Below are 23,536 nucleotides of genomic sequence, written 5' to 3' on the forward strand. Positions count from 1 at the left end.
AGGCAGTGATTCATCAGATCTGACAGCATGGATCTACTCTAAAACTGTACTTTGCACACTGTGAACAAGATCCTACAAGAGCAGAGTCGACTGAATCCAACTGTGACCCGGGGGGGTTGTTATCGGCAGCCGATTGGAGCCTCGTCGTCCCATATGGTAGTGTTTGGAGGTGCGTGTTTGTCTGTAAAAGGCAGGAAGACATTAAGAGGAACAGGGCTGAGTTTTTAGCCCTGAGGCCTTTGCATGAACAAGACCCTCATCAGCTTCACACAGTCTTTGTGTGGGAATAAAATCCTCAGTGAGCTTTTAAAGAAAATAAAAAGTTAAGGTGACTTTGTTCAGTAGGTGCCCTGAAGGAGCACACTGGAAGCAGAAAATAGCCTCAAAGAATTGGTTTGTACAGCGTCTCGTCTGTCCACGTGAGAAAACAGCAGATACTCAGACAGGGTGAGAAGTCAGCATCACAGAAAAGTAAGAGGACATGAGTAAAAATATATTAAAAATATCTTAATAATGTCAACATAGTTATTATGATAGGAGTAATCCAACTGTGTTTCACTCAGAGGGAAAGGATATCATGTCCCGACACATGTAAACATACTTCATTCTTGTTCCGGCTGAACTAATTAAGGATTTCTTGGACTCAATCTGAACGAATATTTATCGAGTAAATAAAACAACAGCTAGAACCTTTGAAGGTAGAAGGTAGATTGTTTTCACCAATGTAACAAATTAAACTGGCTCAAAGTATCTACAGATCACCTTTTCGTCACCTCATGCTTCTTTATTCCCAGTATTGTCGCAGTCACTGATTTTCAGCAGATCAGAGCTCGGACCCTCCTGTTTACGGACAGCTGACAGGAGCCGGCTAACCAACAACAGCTCATTATAAGCTAACATTATGCCAGCTAATGTCCTAAAAATCACAGTCTCCCCTGATAAACAGTAGTGATGAGGAAATGAAGCTTTTGTGAAGCACTGAACCACTTGAACAATTGTTTGGAAAATAGGTTCATTACTCGAAGCTTCAATTATAGCGCCCTCTCCTGGAAAAGTGCAGTGCTTTCAATTACACACCTGCACGCACACGCTTCACACCTCAATGATCTGAAGCATCTTTGCATTGTTTGAGGCGCACACGTTATGACCAATTATCATGATATCAGGTTCTATTTACAAATAAAGATGGATGAATGTGTGTTGTGTTATTGAGCAGAGTGCTGGGAAGACATGGCATTAACTGGCTGTGCTTGTGTAACTACCGCTTTTGCGTTAATCTTGATATGACAGCGTCCGTCATCACGTTGAAAGGACGAGCCAGCAAAGGTTGTCTTTAATTCATAACTCAGCAGTAACTGTTGGCCTTAACACTAAAACTGCACGAGTATGAACCTGGCTGACTGTCTCGCTCCTTCACTCGTAACCAGCGAATCACCTGAACCAGTCACGTGATTCATTCCGAGAACGAAGCAGTCGCTGCTTCGGACGTCATATGTCATGTGATTTTTTTCGTCCTGAAGCAAGCTTCGAAGCAGTGGTTCTCTGGAGTTGTAAGCCCAGGGTTTGAAAGACGTATTGAAGCTTCGGGTTCACACTCTCATCACTAATAATTCACACAGCATATGAGAGTTTATGTGCTAAGTGTCATGCTAAGAGACATCCACAACATTGGATCCACCGCCAAGAAAGTTTCAGCAGCCGGGCTAACCGCAGCTAACAGTAGCTAAGCACAGCTAACAGTAGCTAACCACAGCTAACAGTAGCTAACCGCAGCTAACAGTGGCTAACCGCAGCTAACAGTGGCTAACCACAGCTAACAGTAGCTAACCGCAGCTAACAGTGACACTTGCTAAAACAGCAGCAGTTACCGACAGAGAAGTCCTGGAAATCCTCAACAACTCACCACAGTATCGCTGCCATCGGACAGAAGTGAGCCTCTGTGACTCATCGACTCGTTTAGAACTTTTCCCAGAGTTTTCCCGGCCTCCTCCAGAGTAAAATAGCCGTGGATGTCTCGGGAGGTAAGCTCTGATCTTTTTGGCACAACACCGGCCACAGTGTTTGAGGGGGGCTTGGGAGTTAAAGCGTAAAATATCATAAAATAGCTAATTAACACCTGTTTTTATTCCTGATTTATTGCTAAGTGTTGATATTATTAAAATATGTCGAAATATAGTGCGTACAAAAACGTTTTTATACACAAATAGCAGCAGAAACATGCCGGCCGGCCAGGCTGTTATGGGGAAACACAGGGCGGCAGGTGTTACACCAAATTCTGCGACCCATCATATTCTGCGACCACAGGGGGCGATAGCGTACATCCCTCTGCATGTACGTGCTGAATACCAGCGAGAAGGAGAATCTTATAAATCGTTTGAACCCCTTCCCAAAAAAGTGCTTGGAAACATTTATTTATCATTTACCAATTTATAGAAGGATGGGTAGTAGTGGGTTTATGTATTTCAAATGATAGAATAAAAGCATTCAATGCAACGGTCCGTCCAGCTGTGTTCAATGTCAAATAAAAAAAATGCATTTTCTTCGTCAATGCGAACGAAATAATATTCCGTAAGGTTTACAATCTCCTGTTTTGGTGCTTACGCAGTTTACGTAAATAGTCTCCTTCTCGCTGGTATTCAGCACGTACATGCAGAGGGATGTACGCTATCGCCCCCTGTGGTCGCAGAATATGATGGGTTGCAGAATTTGGTGTAACACCTGTTCCCACTGCTGTGGGGCACAGAGGGTTAAAACACACACAGGACTCAGATTTATTTAGAGCATTATTATTATTATTATTATTTTACTGGTACAGTAACCATGTGATCGTTCATGGAACTGTGGCTTCTAACTGCGGTGAACTGTTAGACCTCCACTGGCATGGCAGTGGGTTGGTAGTCTGGAGATCCTCATCTTCATGTTGTAGCTGCCTGTTGTCACCTGAGGGCAAGGATTTGTGGCATTTCCCATTTCCTGTGGGCTACTCCTGTTTATGTTTATGATGGTGGTCCTTCGGCTAAGAAGGCTGAAGCTATAATCACGGGATCTAGCCAGAAAGAAAATCCCAGCCCGGCGGTACCCCGGGTATCGGTTGGTATCGGCCACTTGCTAATTGTGGTAATAGCGAACAGTTCCGCAGGTTTAGTGATGACGTATTAACCGTGGTTCCGGTTCCAAGCATTTCCTGCGCCAGATGAGGCTCTCTAATGTGCTGCAGAGTTTTGTCTCATGTTTTTTTTTCCTTCTTAAATCAACACAAGCCCTGAAAACCTATGCTATTCATGTGTAGCACATCTTTAAGCTTAGTTTTAAAAACTCACAATATAAACTACAGCTCATGGGCTCACGGTGTCCCAGACACACACATATTTGAACACTTCAGAAAGGAATCACTCTCAGGCCAACTATGATTTCAGTGTGGACATCAAGTTTAGCATCAGGGTTTGTTTCATAGTGAGTAATTCAAACCACACAGCAGCATTAATGACTAACCTCGTGTTGTGAATGGGATCTTTCAGATGTTCTCTCGGCTGAAGTTTGGTCATCTTCTTCCTGCCATATGAAGGCGTCTGTCTGCCCTCGATATGAAATTGAACCCTCCATCCTCCACCTTCCCTTAGCTAATGTGGTTGTGTTAGCCTAAATTAGTGTTTTAGGTCTTCAGAAATGCTTCACTCACAATGTGACGTCATTGTTAGATTGAAACTGACTTACTTGCAGCTCGCATTGATGCTTGGATGTTAAACTTTATTCTGACACCTGGGAGAACAGCAACACTGAGAGTTTGGACTGTTTTTAACCCTGTGGTGCCTCAGACTTTGTTTGCTTCAGGGAATTCACAGGCCATTTGGATGCGGAAGTAGCTAATGACAGCTGAGTTAACGAGCAGATAGAGACCAGATAACATGACCGTCTGTATGAAGTCAAACCAGGTTCCATCTGTTTTTGTGAGCACAGTGCACCCCAGTACAGCTTATTCACAAAACTGAGGGAAGTCTGAACATTTGGACCTGAGCTGAATGAACTGCAGCTTGATGGACATTTATAAAAGCAGAAAAAAATGTACATGCTGTCTAAACACAAGTAACTGAATATGAGCTTCAATTGAACTGCACTGTGAAATCTTTGATTTAATCTGAAACTGTATGATCGATAAGCGAGCAGCATCATGAGTGCCTGACAGGCGCTCTGCTCTGCAGGCACTTCAGTTCATTGTGGAGCTCTAATCCGCCTCCCCTGGACTGAACTCTTGTTTATGCTTCAGCCCATGAGGAGTATGTTGATTAGAGGTCAGCTGGGAGTTTGTCCCCACATCTGGAACTGGTCTGGCTGCCCCAAACAAAACGAGGCAGAGGAGAAGTCTGCTACGTGAACCTTAAAAGCTGTAATTGAAGAAGTTCCTGTCTAATCAGATCCCTTCTCCTCTTCTTTCCTCCTTCCTTCCCTTTTTCCTTCCCCGCAGGCTCAGTCATTACTTCTCCCATCATCCTTTACTCCCTTCTTCTTCTCCTCCTTCCTCAGATCCTTCCCTCCCTCCTGTGCTCTGATTAATTACTGCTTCAACTAACTGAGCCTGCAATTAGCTGTCTGATTACCACAGGAATTGATTGTGTGTTTGTGTGTGCGGTTTGGGGATTCCCGAGGGAAATTCAGATTTTCTTCAGAGGTTTTAGGTTTTGTTTATGAATTCGCAGTGCTGTTTTTGTTGTTCTCATCTTAAAAAGTGAATATTTTTGTGCATATGGATGCTAAACAGCTGCTCCTCCATTCATTTATTGTGAGCGATAATGAACTTCTTTTATTTTCGGTGTTTTACTGATGTGACTCAGTCTGCTTGGGCCTTAGGGGTGTGTGTGTGTGTGTGTGTGTGTGTGTGTGTGTGTGTGTGTGTGTGTGTGTGTGTGTGTGTGTGTGTGTGTGTGTGTGTGTGTGTGTGGGGGAGAAGCATAATGATTATTACTAGTGAGAAACACCTGGCAGCAGGAAAGAAGAAAGCTTTTTCTGTGTGTGTGTCTGCTGTAAAGTATTAAAGTGTGACTGGTGGTGGTTTAACTGGCGGTGAAGAGGGGCAGAAATAGTTCATTAATTCTGAATTCTCTAAGTTAGTAAAAAGTCCAGGTGTTTTTACACAGCTGGCTCACTCCTCGGAGGACAGTCGAAGAGTCGGCATTAGTTTCAAATCTGCTCGGTCGTAGCAGGAAGTCAACGAGACAACTTTTACTAAAGATCGAGGTTTCCTCGAGTGTCCAGAGGTAACCGCAATAAAGTACAGAAGCTTGTTTTTGCCACTAAAGAGAAAAAACTCCCATCAATAACTCAGTTATGGGTAGCAGAAACATTTTTTGTTTCAGTGGCAGAAACAAGCTTCCATGTTAAAGTGCTGGGTGGGTAACGAGCTGCATAATGGTATGAATTTATGGTTAAATCTAGCTTGTAGTGCTTTGAGTGGTCGGTAAGACTAGAAAAGCGCTGCACAACTGCTGTAAACTTCCAGTTCTTGTCTTGTAAATGAAGTGCACCCCTTCATTTGATCAGGTTTGTTTACTTTTGACACAAATGTGCTTCCATACAAACTCAGCTTTTTGTGGGTCGGTGTAAAAACATCAGGAAGTCTGTTTTTCCCGTCCTGTCAGTGAAAAACTTTCCCCTTGATTTTAATTAGCCCCTCAATTCACACTGCCAGCAGGACGTGTGCGCACACCACACCATATAAACTACTAAAGGTCAAAGTGCAAACAGCAGAGGCCAACTTAAAGCACAGCATACAATTAGAGTGAGCTTTGTGTGTACGTTTGTGTATCTCTGAGGACAATTTTTAGGGGATTTTTGTCATTGTTGTGTTGCCTTTAAGTGTTTAAAGAGCTGGGGAAGGAGGGACTTCCCACGTATGTAATTAAATGTGTCTGTGTGTGTGTGTGTGTCTGTGTGTGCGTATCGATGGGTTGTAGTTGTGAGGCACAATGGCTGCTAACAAACAGGGCACACCTCGTGTAACACTCACACAGACTCAGCTGGGTGTCTGTTTGATTGGATTCAGGTGTGTGTGTGTGTGTGTGTGTGTGTGTGTGTGTGTGTGTGTGTGTGTGTGTGTGTGTGTGTGTGTGTGTGTGTGTGTGTGTGTGTAGGTCGACATGAAAACAGGGTCAAAGCTGTAAAACTGCTGAAACAGGCTGAAAGACGCCTGATGAACGTCCTCGTCTTTGTGTGGGGACAGAAAGGGCTTCTGGGTAACTGTAGCTCACAGGGGAGCTGATGTTCATGCCTCGGCTTATCTCACTGCTCATCATGTGTTATTCTATCTGCTGCTCTTTGTATTAAATAGACCTCATGGGTGAGGTTGTAAGGATATCCCAGTCCCATCAGTTTAATGGCGCTGACCTTTCTCAGGCGCCGCTTTCAGCTTACAGATATGTAACTGGCATTTTTTATATCTGTGAGAGATCCACTGTTAGCACCATCTTAAGGCCAAGTCATGATTTTCATGTGTGTGTGTGTGTGTGTGTGTGTGTCTGCCCAGTTTGAGACCAGGCAGACTGGAAAACAACTAAATGACATCTGAGATCCATAAAAAGATGATCGGCCTTAAAATGTGTTGAGTGTTGATGGATTTGTCTGAGGGTGGATTCAGACGCTGTGGAAACACCGACGACAAAGAGCTGAAGGAACCCTGAGAACCTGAAAGTTGAGTCTTTGTCAGATCTGTGAGCAGCAGTGGTTCCTCATGTTTAAAGCCTCTCTCTCCTTCTCTCTCTCAGGTGCTGTCTGGTCCAGATGGAGGCCGCAGGCCGGCCGTCACCTTCAGAGCCGACAGTGAGTTTTGTTAAACTTTGTAAAGTTGCATAAATTGACAGGAAATTCGAGCACACAGAGTAGGTTTCCTCCAGCTTGCAGATTGCATCATCTGCATCAGATGTCCTCTTTTAAAGTTCATCACTAATGTTCATTTCAAAAATACTGCTCATTTTTCCTGGGTCGTAGTGCAGCCTTGGAGTTTGCCCTCTGTGTAAGACGAGCTGTTTCAGCTCTTCTGCCCTCAAAGGCAGCGTTCTTCTGATTGGCTTACCCTGGCAAACAGAAGGTTTGAACGGCAGGTCGGTGGAGTTGTGCCCGAACCCGAGAGTTTAGAGCAGTTTAAAGTCTGAGCTTCAGGCTCACAGGGATTAGTTGTATATAACAGACCTCATTACTGGAACAGGTGATATATGACAGAAAATACTGAAAGCAAAGTGGCGCCCTCTCGATATTATCATGACTGTAGGCAGGTCTGATTATTCCTGCTTTACCTAGCTTGAATTTCCAGGCATTTAGGTAACACTATTCCAAATAAAATCATATTATAATATCAGACCCGGAAGAGAGAGCGCATTTCTAATACAAGCAGCTAGATGCATAGGAGGCGGGAATCTTTTTGCCTCTGAAACTCCTCCACAGGTGAGACCGGCTCCTCGGAGGGAAACCTGAAATCTTTCACATGGATCGAGTCGGTCCTAAAAAAGTGTATTCAGTCTTATTTGGCATGAAAATCTGCAAGAGTCCTCGCCCACATCATAATGACCCTCCTCCTCCTCCTCCTCTGCCTCCTCCCCCTCCTCCTGCCCCCCACCCCCCTTTGTTCTTTTCGGTGTAAAAGTCAAGTTCCTGAGCCGTGGCCGATCCCTGCCTCCCGTCTTTGTCTGTGACCATGAGCGAAGAAAAGCTTTCAGATCCCACTTTGTGTGTGTGTGTGTGTGTGTGTGTGTGTGTGTGTGTGTGCGCAGTGTTTTTGCAGCCCCTGCAAATAACAGCTGCCTGCAGTTTAACTGTTCTAAAGAAAATGATCAGTTATGATGAGGAACATTAAATAAATGTAATTATATTCAGGTGAGTAAATAAATAAATGACTTAAATGGAAATCTCAGTTTAATTTGCATCAGCTGTACCAGAGAGGTGATGTGATTGGTTTGTTAGCACTCAGGGATTTATGGATGGATCTGTGTGGATATTTACGTGGAGTGAGGCGAGTGCAGCTCATCGAGGAGTTTGTAGAGATTCGCTCTTGTTGTGGGGCAGGATAAATATCACAAACATATCAAATTTAAATAAGAAAGATTTGAACCGTCTGAATCCAGGGACTCATGGGTGGAGTGGAGAGGATCTTCAGACTAAGTGGAGGCATTCAATCAGTTTCATCTCATAAATATAAGAAGAGCTCCTGGAAACTTCTGTGAGGTCAAGAAATAAGTTTAGACGTTAGTTTGAAGTCATATATGAGGATCTGCAGCAGGTTTCTGTGGTCTTGGTAAAAAAGTGATTGTAGATTGAATCTGGTATCAGATTGGCTGATTGAAGGTTTCTGCTGTGACTGCCGTTCCTGTCTTCACTGAGCTGCTTCACAGTTTTCCCAGTTTTCCCAGAAAGTTCTCTTTATCCGGACGGAGCGTTTTCAGAGGGAGAGACGTTTCGTCTCTTTTTCAGCCTCAGAGACTGAAGGACTCGCCTGGGGGGGTGACAGGAACGTCTCTCCCTCTAAAAACGCTCCATCCAGAAGAATAGAACCGGGATGAGTGAGCGTGCATCGATGCAGTTCAGTTTTTGTTTGTCTGATCCTAAAGTCCACCTGCGGACGCAGCCAGGTCAGCTGTTTCCTCGAGTTTCATTCAGACGGATTTCGATCAAACCAAAGTGCATCTTTAGCTGCAGGACGTTTCTCTCGGTATCCATCAGTCTCCTCTGAGGCTCGTCCTGTGAGCTGCTTCCTGATTTTCATTCAGTCTAGTTTAAACGCACATGATGTCAGCAATAACGTGGAGGTCAGAGGTCAGAAGGTCGTGTGACTTCTTAAGATTAGATGAAATGAAAACACGCTTGGAGCCGAAGTGAAGCGCAGAGGTGCTTTAGCATGACAATTGGTGTGTGTGTGTGTGTGTGTGTGTGTGTGAGACACACCTCAGTGCTTCGAGGATGAAGGCGAGCCAGAGGCTTCCTCTCTCACACTCACTCTGTTTGAGGTGATGTCATGGGGATTATAAAGCAGGGTGACCTTTGACCTCCAGTAGGTTCCTAATGAAGGACTGAGAGGTCAGCAGCACTTCGAGGCTCGATGATTTTGTTTATAATATGTTTGCTACACACACCATCCGGCTGTGAGCTCTTCAGACAGCAGTGCAGTGTGTGTCATGTCTCCTCTGTAGCTGTAATTTACAGATGGACCCTGAAGTGCACACATGCAGACAGTCATTAGTTACTTGGAGTTATTTCTCCAGAATATTAAACCGGCTCTTTCAGGTGATCTCAAACCCGGCGCCCCACTTCCTTCTGTAACTGAGGCTGAAATATGAAGCCAGTGAGCTTCAGGGCTTGGCAGTGAGCAGGTCCCTCAGACCTGCACAAACCCACAACAAGAAGTGCGATTGTGTAGAAGTCCAACCTTCAGCTCCTTTGATGCAGGACAAACAGTTTCCTGATGAGAGGACAGGTTTAGGCTCTTTGCTGCTAGTTTAAGCTCTTATTAATACAACATGATCATTTTCTAAGTTATTGTCCCCATTAAAGCAAAGAGAGGATAAAGAAGGGTGTGACCTGTGACCAACAAGTTCACCGATAAGCGTGCAGCGACCTCCAGCTCCTCACAGTGGTTCACGCTCAGATTCTGGGCTGCGTTTTGTTCCAGTTTTGTTCACTCTCTGCTTATTCGTGGCATCTGCTTCACAAGGATGGCAGCTGAAGATGATACTTCCACAAACACATGATGGCCATAACATGAAACTGTGGGGATGGAGATGCATGAAGAAAAGGAGCAGGCAGCTGTGATGATCTCCTTCAGCCTCCTCTTCTAAGAGGGCTACAGGAGGAAGAAAGGGAGCAGCTAAGGAAAATGTTTGCAGTGACCTTTGACCCTCTTTTTGTTCTTCTTTCTTTACGCTGCTTTGTTTTATAAACTCTGACACTGAAGATTATGGAAGGAGGAAGAGGAGCAAAAAACTGCTGCCTTCCTCTCCTCCATGCATCCTACAGAGGATGGAGGAAGAGGAGCAACCAGCTGTGACCTTCTCCTTTAGCCCTGAACATGACCCCGCTTTGAGGAGGATGATGAGGCGTGAGGAAGAGGAGCAGTGACTCGTGTCCCCTGCTCTTCTAACGTCCTCTCATCCGTCTCCATCCTTTATAAGCTCCTCTCCTCTCTCCCATCCTCTTCCTCCTCATCCTCACCTCTGTCAATAGATGTGAGCAGGAGGAAAGGGGAGCAGTCAGTCGTGTCTGAGTCCACGCCTCCTTTCTTTCTACATCCTAAGTCCATCTTTTCTCCTCCGATCCCTCTCGGTTCATGGCTGGCTGCTCCTCGTCCTTCGTCCCTCCATCTTCGTCTTTCTCAAGATAAACGGGAGGAGGCAGAATGACAAAACCTACGGCGACTGAATTAATGAAGGTGTGGTTAATAAAATATTTCTGACAGATCGCACAGCTGTGGAACCTGCTAACAATGTGTCATAGTGTCTCCTTAGAGTGTTAGCTGAGCACTTCATCTGTATTTATATAGATAAAAATATACACTCCCCTCCAAACGTACTGGAACAGTGAGGCCAGTCCCTTTATTTCTGCTGATATCAGCTTTTATCTGAACCCACCCACTTTTCTTGTAGGCAGAAGTATTGGAGCATGTGACTGACAGGTGTGTCCTGTTACATTGATTATTCAAACAGTAAATAGTGCTGAATGTCTCGGTTTCAGATTTGGGTTCTGCCTGTGCAGACTGCATTTATAGTCAGAGGAACCAGCATGAGACCAGAGAGCTGTCTGTGGGTGAGAAACCAGCAGCTGTGATGCTGAGAGAAGATGGAAATCAATCAGAGCCACGAACAAACATTAGCCATAACCAGTACGACCGTTTGGAACGTCGTCACAGGTGCACTAAGTAACAGAACGAGGCAGGAAGCGAACGAGGCAGGAAGTGAATGACTTGAAAACTTTGATGCTTTTTCCAAACTCCGCAGACTCTGTGTTACTCGGCTAGCTTACTTGGCATAAACAGATTTTACTGACCAAACTGACTAGATGGAAGGTACAAATTAACCTCCTTGTTATTTAATAAATTGTACATGTGTCAGATAATTTTATTACAGTGCTTCAAAAGCACCAATAGCACAAAGAGTCCAGTTGAGTGACTCAAATTAGTGGCAGTAAGGTGAAGGTTGAATGGAGGCTAAAATCTCTCTTTTTTTTGAGGCAGGCTGTAAACATGTTTATCAAAAACTCTTTGGGGCTGCCTCCAGTGGCCAGAAGAGGAACTGCAGCTTTGGCAGCACAGTGGCCTATGCGACTGTTTTTATAACTGCTGATTAGGGCTGCAACGATTCATCGATTAACTCGATTAAATCGATTCTAAAAATTTATCGACACAAATTTACTGTGTCGATGCTTCGTTTAAACTCTGCCGCGCTCAGCTGTCTCGGTGTAAGCGGCGCTCCTCACTAGCATTAGCAGCATTAGTGCTGACGTTTTTTTGTGGGTTTATTGGGGGCTGGCAAACCAACATAGAACTGCATTACCGCCACCTACTGGACTGGAGTGTGAATCACTCACGTACACACAAGCACACATTCTAAAAAGCTCTCCGTCGCTGCGATGGATTTCATTTAACACAGAGTGGATCATCTAGAGTTGCCACCTGTCTCGTAAAATACAGAACCCCGTATGTTACGGGACTCCGTGGAATACGGCTCCGTAACATGCCGTGTTCCGTACTTTACGGGACGGGTGGCAACTGTCGCTGACATGCATTTCCACGCCTCCACTGCTCTCTGTGTGTCTGTGTGTGTTGTGCTCGCTGAGAATTTCAGCTGCTATTTTTGTCTTTACTTCAGCTGTAGCTACCAGAACTGGTTTGCTAGCGAGCGCGGGCCATTAGCACTAGCGATGGTTCTGTACCGGAAGGCCCGCCCCCCAGGACCGAGGGGCTCCTTCAAAATATTTTTTATACTTTAATCCCTTATTAGTGACTAAATATAGACCTGCAGTAGAAACGTATTTTCGAGAATGCTTGTGAATACAAAGCATTACACCATTACTCACACATGCGCCATGGCTCCCGCAGCCACTAGTTTTTCAAAACACTCATAGCAGGCAGCGGTTTTAACTGCGCAAGCGCAAAGAGGCGAAGCTGTGACGGTGAGCTCAAGTAGTGAAAAAGGAAACATTTTCCAGCGTCCAAAACAGCAGCTTTTTCTTTTAGTAACCACCATTAAATCTGTGAAACAGCTGGAGGTCCTTCATCAAGCACCTGATCAGCAAGTGTTAAGGTGAAGAAAAGAGAACTTTGTAGCTGCTCCATTCACCGCTGTTTGTTCACATGGCGAGAAACTGCATTACGGAAGTTAAAATATGCAGATAAACTGTTAATAAAAAAAGTATTTCTTATCCGATTACTCGATTAATCGCTGGAATAATCGATAGAATACTCGATTACTAAAATAATCGTTTTATGCAGCCCTACTGCTGATTAATAAAGTACACACGTGTTCTTTATTATAAATTTGTTATTATTTGTCATCTTGATTCCAAGTTATTATCTGGGTTATTTTCTGTGTGAGTTAAAATTTTGATGGCAAACATGGTGAAAAACAAGCTTTCATATCTGACCCGGTGCTCTGGAAACTATGAAATCAGTAGATCCATAACCTTCATGCAGGAATGTGGAGTTCAGGCTGGATGCTGCTTAAAGGCTGTTAATGACAGTCTTTGATCTTTACATTGTTAATCAGGCTCAGATTTCTGTGTAATCTGTGTGTGCTGCTGTTAATCTGTCCATGTCTCCCTCTCTCTGCAGACTGCTCCTTAAACTACCCTGTAGGGAAACACGTGATCCATGAGGTCACCAACGTTTCCTTCAGCCATCTGTCCTGCGAGGATCAGGCCGCCGTGGTCGTCCAGTGGTCTGCGAGCCCACTAGGTCTGTTTACCTGTCTGCCCGCCTGTCTATCCTCCAGAGAGACGGTTTTAGGGGGAAAGTTGAGGGAGGAGGAACGAGAAAGTTCAAAGTGCTCAAATCCGTAAGCGTACCCAGCTCCGTGCGAGTGTGTCGCTTTGATCGGGGCCGGAAAGAGGGGGAGAGAGGATCGCATCTCACACAACAATACGGCGATTTGACCGTGAAGGAATGTGTGTGCGCTCGGTGTAAGGTGAACCTCTGCGCCTCTCCCTCTGTGACAAAACAGCCTGTTGTTGTTCTCACACAGAGAGCTCCCTGAAATTCTCCATGTCATGCTCACATGTCGCCAGAATTCCTCCTCCAGGATCTGCACGGCTTAAAGCTGCCACACAGCAAAACCTTTACCAACAAACCCAGAAGTAGTCTGAGGTGCACGGCGGTGCCGGCCCCCCTCTGAGGCTGAACTCCAACACGAACACGGGAATGTGCAGATTAAAATGAAGCACGAGTAAAACTCCAGTTAGGATTCTGTACTTCAGCTGCCCCGTCTGTTTCACATGTAATAGTTAACTGTAGTGAGGGACTGGTTCGCAGTGTCAGCATGAATCGGACTGTGGAGGTTGGACTCCACCAGCTTCCCTTCGATCCTGTTCATCACTTTCATGGACAGACTTTCTACGGGGTGGAGGTTCTCAGGTTTGGAGGTCTCAGGATCTCCACTTTTTGCAGATGATGTTTTTCTGTTGGCTTCAGTTTACATTTGGGTGCAGCTGAGTGTGAAGTGGCCGGGATGAAAATTAGCTCTTCCACTTCTGAGGCCGTAGTTCTCAGCCGGGAGAGGGTGGAGGGCCCACTCTGGGACGTTTTGTGGGGTGGGATTTTGGGTTTTTTTGAGGTGAAGAGGGAGCAGAGCGTGAAAGCAAAGCTGGTTGCTCTACATTTCCACCCTCACCTGTGGTCACAAGCTGCAGGTAGCAACCTAAAGACTGAGACGCAGGACACAGTGGGGAGATACTTCTGTAGCCAGAAGAGCTGGAGGAGGTGGCCAGGGAGGGGTCTGGGAATTTCTGCTTAGCATCATCACACTGCACTGAGCCTAATCTTAGCTTTTAAAGGGCCCAGCTGAGTAGGAGGTTCACACCAGGATCTCTCTTCCTGTGAGGCGGTGAAACCACTGCAGCACCGTGCCACGATTCGAACCTGTGGACGAGTCTAAGTTCTTCGTCTGCCCACGTAAAAACATCATCCCTAAGCCGAAGGAACGCGCTGTAGAGGGGACGTTATGAGTAACACTGACCGTAGACGGTATCGCCCAGATATTCATGTTTCTGGTATCAATATTGTACTGAACAAAGTCTGAGGGACGATTATCTAAATGTATGCTGAAGAGAAGAAAGGAAAACCAACAGATCAGACGTCTCAGCGCTGCTGCTGCTGAGAAAAATGTCCACGACTCTGAGAGACGTGTTCTCAAATCCGCCTGAAGACAGAAAAACCTGCTCTGCTGCTTCTGTCTGTCTTTCAGAGCTCGGAGGAAAAACACGTCCGCTCGATGTACAGGTATAATTAAAAGACAGATGTGCTTTCAAAGAGGAGGGGAGCAAACTCAGGAGGGGAGGGGGTGAAACAAGCGGAGGAGGCCAGGAGAAGTGGACGGGGGACAGGAAACAAGGAGGGCGGAGATGGGAGGAGATGCATGCAAATGCAGGAACAAAGAGCGGAGGGGAGAAAAGGGAGCAGCAGGGGGATAGGTGGAAATATGAGGAGGGGAAGGGAAGAAGGAAACTAGGCTAAGTGTGAGGGGAGGAAGCCGTGAATTAGCTCTACGTGACCTGATACTGTTTCTGGTGCCGTGTGTTGGGGTTTCAAGCAAACTGATCTCATATTAAAAAGTGACACAAGCATCAGATCCTCACAGAGAATCACGAGCACAGCCATGATGCCCACCTACACCTGCAGTGTACAGTAAGGCGTAGTACCAGGTATCAAACACAAGCAGACCTCAGTCAGTCTTACCTGGAAAAAACACCTTGAAAGATTTAATAAGCCTATGAAGGAGAAATAAGTTATAATACAGTCATTAAAGGTCTTTAACCTCCCAGCTTTAAAGTCCATGTAAGAGTACCACAGGTGAGCGGTCCACCTGTGGCCACGCCTGCAGCCTCTGAGTCTCCTGCTGTGTGCTGCATGGCAGAAAGGTGCCCCCCCCCCCCCCCCCCCCCCCCCCCCCAGGTGATCCCAATACTGACTGAGGTTCATGCACAGAAGTGTGCAGCATGTGGCACAAGACATCAGGTGGCTGCAACAAACACTGCTGAGAGAATGTGTTACATGAACGTTCGTCCTGCTTTCATGCAAAGGCAGCTCCACCGTGACACCAGCTAAAAATCCCACCGACAGTCAAAGGGGTCCTAATGCAGCAGAGATGGGAGGAGCAGAGAAAAGGGGGAAAGGAGAGATGAAGTGCAGGAAACAAGGAAAGGCAGAGAAGAGAATAAGAGGAAGGTAGGAATGAAGCAAAGAGGTTTTAATAGGAGTGGAAGGAGGAGGAATTTGGTGAAGAGGGAAAAAAACAGGTGGGAACAAGGAAGGGAGTAAAGACTTGGAGACACAGGTGAGGACAGAGGAGGAGAAAAGCTGGATGCTGATGTGGCGGCGCTGAACTTCGTGTTGCTTCTCCGCAGGGATTGAGCACATTAAAGGCTTCAGAGTTTACCTGGAGGACAAGAATCCAGAAGGGAAACAGTGCCAACACCTCATCCTCAAAGACCCGCGACAGCTCAACTTCTCCCACAGGAACACGGTAGGACAAACACTCCCAACTGCTGGCTTTTCCCATTCCCCACGGTGACACAGAGCTCCCAGGATGCAATGCTTTTCACACATGTAAGCGTTACAGTGTCTGTCCACCCAAATACATTCAGTGAAATGAAGCAGATATGCATAAACAGGTGGAATACTCGTATTTCCTCCTCTTTTCCAAAATAAGGATTGTAATTAACATTATTGTGGGCTTGCCTGGAGCAGTGTGACAGAGAGCTCAGGTCTCCGTGAGGCTGTAAGTGCACATTAGGCCATAACGGCGGCAGTTTGACTCAGTGTGCAGACCTCAGAGTTGGTTTTTGGCCCTCGTGTCATATGAAATGAATCCAGCCTCCTTGGTGGTTTTAATCAGTCCTTTCCGCTCCATGCTGGCTGGCTGTGTAATAACCTGACTGTAATATACTGTAAGAGGCCAGAAACACAATCTGCGGTCTTCATTCTTCCAAAATATCATCATTTTAGGACACTGACAATAAACTTACAACTGCAGATAAACACTCGAATCCTTGAAACATCTGTGGCCCCGAAGGCTCGAAATAATCACCACACGGTGTCAGGCCGGCTCACTGAGTCACGCTCCTGTCGAGCTGTTGGATTTAATGAGTCCAGCTATATGCGCTCGTTACAGTCTGCTTTTTATCTTTTTTATTGCTTTTAATTAATGCATGCCCACAGCCTGCAGATCAAACCTGCTGGCACGATGATCTCAGTGTTCCTGAAGAATAAATGAATGTGTTTTATTAGCTCAGATATTTGCTCTCACTGCTGAACTATACGCTCATTTAGTTTCTTCCTCTCCTCTGAAGACGGTCGCTCACCATTTTCTTCAGATTTGACTGTTTTTTGTTTCCTATCTCTTCATGTTTTCCTCACAGAAGCTGAGCAGTCAGCCGTTCGGCGGCTTGAACTTTGACACCGACTACATGGTTCGCATCGTTCCCTTCCCGTCTCTGATGAACGAGAGTTTCTTCCCTCCATCCTTCCTCAGAACTAACTGTGAGTCCCGCACGCCTCGCAGCAGACACCAGCGATGATTAGAAAAGGTGCCTCCATCAGACCAGTTCATCTTACTGGTCCAAATCACAGCAACAGTCGCCTCAAGACTCAGCAGGATTGGAGAGAAATCCCCTGTGAGCATGCACTAGGCGACAGTGGGAAGGAAAAACTCCCTTTTAACAGGAAGAACCCTGCAGAACGTGGCTCAGGGAGCCTAACAGCTGGTTAGAGGTGGTGGGGGGGGTTAATGCAGAATGATGGTCCCTTTTTAAATGATTGTCCCACTGAGAGTCCAAAGGGAGCATAAAGCAGGGTGTGATTAGACATGAGGCTACCTTTAGGATAGACAGGTGTCCATACACACTGTGTCATTAACAACAACATGAACAAAAACAGCTTTGTTTCCATAAACTGTGTTTATGTGCCTCCATGATGGAGTCAGGTGGATCCTGGACATGCTCAGTAAATGCTAGAAGCACGATAAAGCAGAAGTGCTGCCACACTGACAGATTTACTGCTCTGGGCTCTCCACCAGCTTTTTGGATCACAAGACAGAACATGTAGATGGCTTTCAGTTGGGTTTCTCACTCAGTGCTGAGCCAGGCTGGTTTCTGTGACAGGAAACTGAAGCCTTTTTAAACACAACCGAGGCTGCACAATGAGAACAGTAAAACAAATTGTGTAACCTTGTGTGTGTGTGTGTGTTTTCCCACAGCGTGTGAAGTGCTCCTTGGATCAGACAACCTGGTCTGCAAACCATGTAAGTTCCTCGGTGTCGTCGTCATAACCAGAGCCACATGTAGGCCGAGGGTCGGGGCCGTCTGTGCTGCCAAAGCTGGATGTGGCCCCGCCTCCTTCTTACATCACTTTATTATGAATTTGTTTTTGTTTTCCTGTGCAGGTGAAACGGTAAAAAAACAGGAAATCTGCATTTGGTGAAACACGAGTTTGTTCCTGTTTCTTTTTTTTTTAATTACTGCTTTTTGTGAAATGTTGTTTGGCACTTCAGGGCCGCCGTACTGACCTTCTGATACGTGATAGGATCAAGTGTAAAAGTGTGGTGTTGTTGTTTCCTGTGTTTGCAGTCTGGAAACCGAAGACGCTGAACGTGTCTCAGCTTGGATCGAGCCTTCAGGTGGCCTTCGATCAGGCTCCGCCCTCCTTTGGCTTCCACGTGTACTACCTGTACTACAAACTGCGACAGGACGGACCCTTCAAACTGCAGCGCTGCAGGCCGGTACGGTCGGCTGTCGTGATGTGTGAAATATTTGATCGTCAGATTGTCAAAGTTAAGATTTCATACGCTCACAGAGGTCTGATAAAACTCTGAGTCCCACCAGCTGTGACGGCTGTTTGGAAGGTCAGCCTGATGAAGAATGATTCAGTCTTCCTCACAGAAACACTAGTTTAATGCAGCTCGATGCTGCCTGAGCCTGAGGACCTGTGGATGACCACAGATATTCTCATGCAGGATCATACGAGGGTTTACTCCTGAACCAAACTGCATGGAAAATTCCCAAAGATCTTTTTTTTGTTTGTTTTGGGAAGAGGATCAGCTGGTGGGTAAAAAGTGAACTCGGTTGTTTCCAGAGATTTATGTGTTTGGTTTGGAGGCTTTACTCTGTGAACTGCTTCTGTTGGCTGCTGCTTTTTATGGAATTCTTTACTTTCAGTAGATCTTTGTTTGCCGGGCGTGGTTTCCGATCTGCCTCCAGTGGACTGTTTTATATCGAGCCTCTGCGTCTGTGTGTTTTCTGATTATTGGAACTCGTTTTGCTTTGTTTGCTGGTTTACAGCTGAGGGCTGGGTTAGGGTTCGGTTAGCTCTAAATCCCTCTGGGAAATCTGCTGCGTCTCTGCGGTCGGACGTGATTCTGCAGCTCGTAGTCACAACGTATTTTTATTTTTGAAAATCTCCTTAAAGACCTTCTCTTCACTTCGCCTTCCCGTGTGGGCGCTGCAGAACGACTGTAAACGCGTCGTATTTGTGACGGATTCAGTGTGAAAGCCTGTAATCCGCCTCTGAGTCTCAGCCAACCACATGAAGCGCTGCTGCCTGATCGTGCCCGGACTGGAAGGTGGCGAGAAAAGCTTTTGTTCCACCCCAATCTCCTCCAACAGCTCCACTCTATTATCTGTCTGCACAGTACCAACACCACCAGGACACACACACACACACACACACACATACACACACACACACACACAGACAGGAGTTTCTCCCCTTTAAAGCGTTCATGTTGCTGCTGTGAAGAATGAAAAACGTACCTGTGCAGGTACTTTAGCGAGGTTGTTAAGGATGCATCAGCTCTGCGCTGATATCAACACCAACATTTAATATTTCATTTGTATTATACAATATTTATTTTGAGTTTTTGCTTCATTTGTTTGTTTTTCCTCATTTTTGTTACAGTTTGAAAGTCTTCATCCTTCATCACAACATTTATGAATATTTAAGCAGCACAAAACTGACGACACCCCCAAACTGAGCCTGGTGCTGGTTCAGTTTGGGGGTGTTGGGCAGGAAGCTGAGCTATAAGTGCAGACATTCGCTTCATTGAAAGCTAAAGTTTTGTTTTAACTGTTTTAACTGCTCTCAGGACGCCAACCAACCCAGAACCACGTGTGTCCTCCAAGATGTCACTCCAGGGACCTACGCGATAGAGGTACCTGAACGTAGCATCAGAACGAGCTTCATTCAGAGTATTCACAGCTGGTTAAACTGGTTCTACTGGATTCTACTGGATTCTACTCCACACCTAAAATGATCAGGTTTAAACATCATATTTTTTCCTCTTTGCTTTTTTCTCAGCTGAGAGATGACAGCAACACGACCAGGAAGCAAACTCAGTACCATGTCACCCAGGGTGAGACACACACATACACACACGCACACACAATATAGACTGTATATAACAGATGGGCACAGCCTCTTCTACATCACCCCACCCCTTTTTTTCCTCCCCCTGTGCTGCTGTCTGTAGTCTCTCTGTGCTCCTCTCACCTCCTTCTCTTCGCCCCTGAAACTGTCGCAGCAGATGGTGCACCTCCCTGAACAGGGAGTTCTTTCTCCCCACCATCACCAACTGTTTACCCACAGGGGTTTGTCTGATGGGTGGGGCTCTTTCTTTAGTATTGTAGGGTCTTAAGCTTTAGCTATAAGAATAAAATTGAATTGAATTAAATCAATAAAAGATGATTGCACTGATTTTGATTGTTTTAACCCGTTTAAAAAAGCCTCTGAGGGGCTGTTATAATGGCTGTTTACTGTAAATGCTCCATTCTGTCCTTTACTCAGTAATTCAGCTCAAGGAATGATCCACACTGAGGCAATAAAGTAGAACACAATAACCTAACACAACACAATGTCCTAATAAAGTAGAACACAATAACCTAACACAACACAACGTCCTAATAAAGTAGAACACAATAACCTAACACAACACAACGTCCTAATAAAGTAGGACACAATAACCTAACACAACACAACGTCCTAATAAAGTAGAACACAATAACCTAACACAACACAACGTCCTAATAAAGTAGGACACAATAACCTAACACAACACAACGTCCTAATAAAGTAGAACACAATAACCTAACACAACACAACGTCCTAATAAAGTAGGACACAATGGCATGATGGCCCGGTCAGAAAGCTGCTGACCTCTTCACCAGCTGGCAGCTCATTAAGCCGCTCTGATTTCTCCACCTTACATACAATTACAAATTAGCACCACCTGGTGGTCGGAGGTGTTAACACACGCCTGAACGGGCACCCACACAGGGACTCTGAGGAGTTATGTGAAGGTGGATCTAGAATCTGTTTCCCTTCTCAGGTTAACTGGTTACTGATGCTTTAATGTTTATGGACCCTCTAATGTCGTCCTCAGCAAAAAGAATAAAGAGTAAAACAAACACTTGCAGAGGTATGAACTCTGTATGTGGGTTTGTTTGCATTATGAATCATCAGCAGTACCTGTTAATACCCGAGTACCAAACACATACATTAAAAATCCACTGTGATATGAGTTTAAACATTTCAGCAATGATGAGAGGGATTTTTTTTTATATTTGGACAGTTTTGTTGTCCTTTGACCTTTGACACCTGAAAATTAAATCAGGAATATTTCTGCAAAGTTTCAGGAATTTTGGTTCCCAGGATATGTGACTATGGTCTCACAGCAGTAAAGAGTCCTTTAAAAACCATCCCAACAACTCCAGAGAGTTTCATCGAATCCGTTCATAATTTTCCGAGTTAACAGACTGAAAGCGTGACCTCTCCACCCATCGGTGGGCGGGGTTTAAATGAAATGATATCTGCAGCCTGATGCAGGCGTCTCACGCTGGGTATGTTTGTTTCCGTCCTCCAGTCCACTCCCCCTGGGCGGGGCCCATCCGTGCCATGGCCATCACGGTGCCGCTGGTCATCATGTCTGCGTTCGCCACCCTCTTCACGGTCATGTGTCGCAAGAAGCAGCAAGGTGAGAGAAAGGGATTCAGGTTTAAAGGCAGGCGCTCAGTCTCTGCTCATTCTTCTGTGTTTCCACACATTTCATCATCGGCATGGAGCTGAGTTTCTGGCCTTCGGGCAGCTGCTGGAGTTTTACCTGTGAACAATAATTAGTCGTGTAAAGCCTTTGCCTTACGATATGGCTGCACAACATTCGTGGTACCCAAGAGCATCTTAATATTTATTAGTCATTATTACATTCATGGCCACTTCTCTAATTATTTCTCTGTTTCTCCTTTTAGAAAACATCTACAGTCAGCTGGACGAGGAGAGCAGCGAGTCGTCCAATCACAGCGCAGCACTGAACACTGAGCGACCGTGGCCCCGCCCCAAAGTCTTCATCTGCTACTCGAGCAGAGACTGCCCCAAACACACCAGCGTCATCCAGAGCTTCGCCTTCTTCCTGCAGGACTTCTGCTGCTGCGAGGTGAGGCGAGCAGCTCAGAGGCGCAGAGCAGAAATGAAGGAAACATCAAACTGATTGTTGTCCCTCGTGTTCAGGTGGTGTTGGACCTGTGGGAACACCTGGAGATGTGTAAGGAGGGGCAGATGTCGTGGCTCAGCAGACAGCTGGACGAAGCAAACTTCATCATCACGGTCTGCTCCAAAGGCCTCCGGTACTCACTTTACTTTGTTTATTTAGAGAAAGAACAGATGATCACATTTATTATTGATTAGATTTTGTTGCTTTATGTTTTTGCTTCTATTTTCACTCTATTTTAGGAAATTTTCAAGTGTACAATAATGTTTCAGTTAGTCTTCGTATTGAAGTCTCATCTTTTTATTTCATTTAAATATTTTTTTTTCCTATTTAATAAAAATTTTTATGAATATTGCAGCTGAGGTGCCTTTGGCTGCAGTTCCTCAGGTGGCCACAAGATGCTGCTAAAACGGCTCTAAAGTATTTCAGCTTCAAACCTCAGTCAGATACTCAGTAGTTACTTCATATAAGAAGTTGTTTAAGTTATTAAAGACAAAGGTATCTAAACGCTTGTGCGTCGCTCCTCTGCTCCACCGCTCTGCTTCCTTCTCTCCTCCATTCTTCTCGTTCTCTCCTCAGCATACTGATGTGCTTTTTCCTCTTCAAAAATAATGCAGTTTATTTTTCTGTCAGCTGAAATGTAGCTTTTGTCACAATATTTTGTTGGTAGCCCCCCCCCCCCCCCCCCACACACACACACACACACCTGCTGTGACAAGCATATGAAATTAAAAAAGTGCAGTAATGAGTCTATAAATGAGTAAGTACCCACACAGTCCACAAACCTCGTGACTACAGTTGCTTCATATACAAAAAAGACCACAAAGTCAACCCAGCCAACCGCTTCCATCCTTATTTTTTTACCTTTTAATGTTGTAATATTTGTTGTAACTGTCGCTTTTCTGCAGCTATTACGTGGAAAAGAAGAGCCGTCGAGGGAAGACGCCGGTGAGTCGCCGTAGCAGCAGCAGCAGCTCTTTGATTGGTGCATCTGGCGGGGACCTGTTCATCGTGGCCGTGGCCATGATTGCTGAGAAGCTGCGGCAGGCGAAGCAAAGCGAAGATGGCGGGGCTCAGGAGATGAACCGGCACATGGCGGTTTACTTCGACTATTCCACAGAAGGCGACATCCCCACCATACTGAATGTGGCTCCCAGGTAGAAACAGGAAATACAGTCTTTAATGAAATATTCAGTCGCTGCAGACTGATGGATCGTGTTGCTTCCTGTTTAGGTTCAAGCTGATGGACCAGCTGCCTCAGCTCTTCGGTCGGCTCCATGCGGGTCAGTCCGGTCTGACTGAGCGTGAGCAGCAGCCTCTCAACGTCTCCCGCAGGAACTACTTCAGAAGCAAGTCCGGACGCTCGCTCTACGTCTCCATCTGCAACATGCACCAGCACATCAGCCAGAACCCCGACTGGTTCGAAAAGCAGCTCGCTCCCACGGGAACATCCTCTACCTCCCCAGACTCCTCCTCCAAACATCCATCTCTCGCCGCTGTCCCGGCTCCGAGCCCTCCCCTGAAGCCTTCCTCCTCCTCCTCCTCCTCGTCTCAGCTCGAGCAGAGGTTTGACTCTGGTTTGGTGCTGAATGAGGTGGTGGTGCGGACGCCATCGCTGGAGTGTGGGGAGGGAGTGACGGGGAGGAACAAACTCCTGCTGGCCCCTGGTTCCAGTCCTGACCTCAACCTCGGCCCGAGTCCCAGTTCCAGCCCTGGTCCCTGTCCTAGTCCTGGTCTCTGTCCCAGCCCAGACCTGCCACACTCCTCTCTGTCCATGCTAGATCCCAATTCAAGGTAAAGGAACGTGTGTCACACCTCGT

The 23,536-nt window shown here is 45.9% G+C and overlaps 1 protein-coding gene across 2 annotated transcripts in view; it reads left to right on the forward strand.

Annotated features, from left to right (window-relative positions):
• The window catches only part of il17rd (interleukin 17 receptor D), a 32,875-nt gene that overhangs the window by 7,403 nt on the left and 1,936 nt on the right, over nt 1-23,536 (forward strand). For both annotated transcript variants that reach the window (XM_030729288.1, XM_030729287.1), the window contains exons 2-14: nt 6,756-6,810; nt 12,803-12,925; nt 15,589-15,707; nt 16,603-16,723; nt 17,439-17,483; nt 17,809-17,960; nt 19,323-19,388; nt 19,535-19,589; nt 21,096-21,206; nt 21,478-21,662; nt 21,737-21,852; nt 22,625-22,873; nt 22,950-23,510. In XM_030729288.1, the coding sequence (XP_030585148.1) occupies nt 6,756-6,810; nt 12,803-12,925; nt 15,589-15,707; nt 16,603-16,723; nt 17,439-17,483; nt 17,809-17,960; nt 19,323-19,388; nt 19,535-19,589; nt 21,096-21,206; nt 21,478-21,662; nt 21,737-21,852; nt 22,625-22,873; nt 22,950-23,510 (1,958 nt within the window). The remainder of the gene's footprint in view (nt 1-6,755; nt 6,811-12,802; nt 12,926-15,588; nt 15,708-16,602; nt 16,724-17,438; nt 17,484-17,808; nt 17,961-19,322; nt 19,389-19,534; nt 19,590-21,095; nt 21,207-21,477; nt 21,663-21,736; nt 21,853-22,624; nt 22,874-22,949; nt 23,511-23,536) is intronic.

The sequence above is a fragment of the Archocentrus centrarchus genome, chromosome 5 (assembly GCF_007364275.1).
Source record: "Archocentrus centrarchus isolate MPI-CPG fArcCen1 chromosome 5, fArcCen1, whole genome shotgun sequence".
In the NCBI taxonomy this organism is placed as follows: domain Eukaryota; kingdom Metazoa; phylum Chordata; class Actinopteri; order Cichliformes; family Cichlidae; genus Archocentrus; species Archocentrus centrarchus.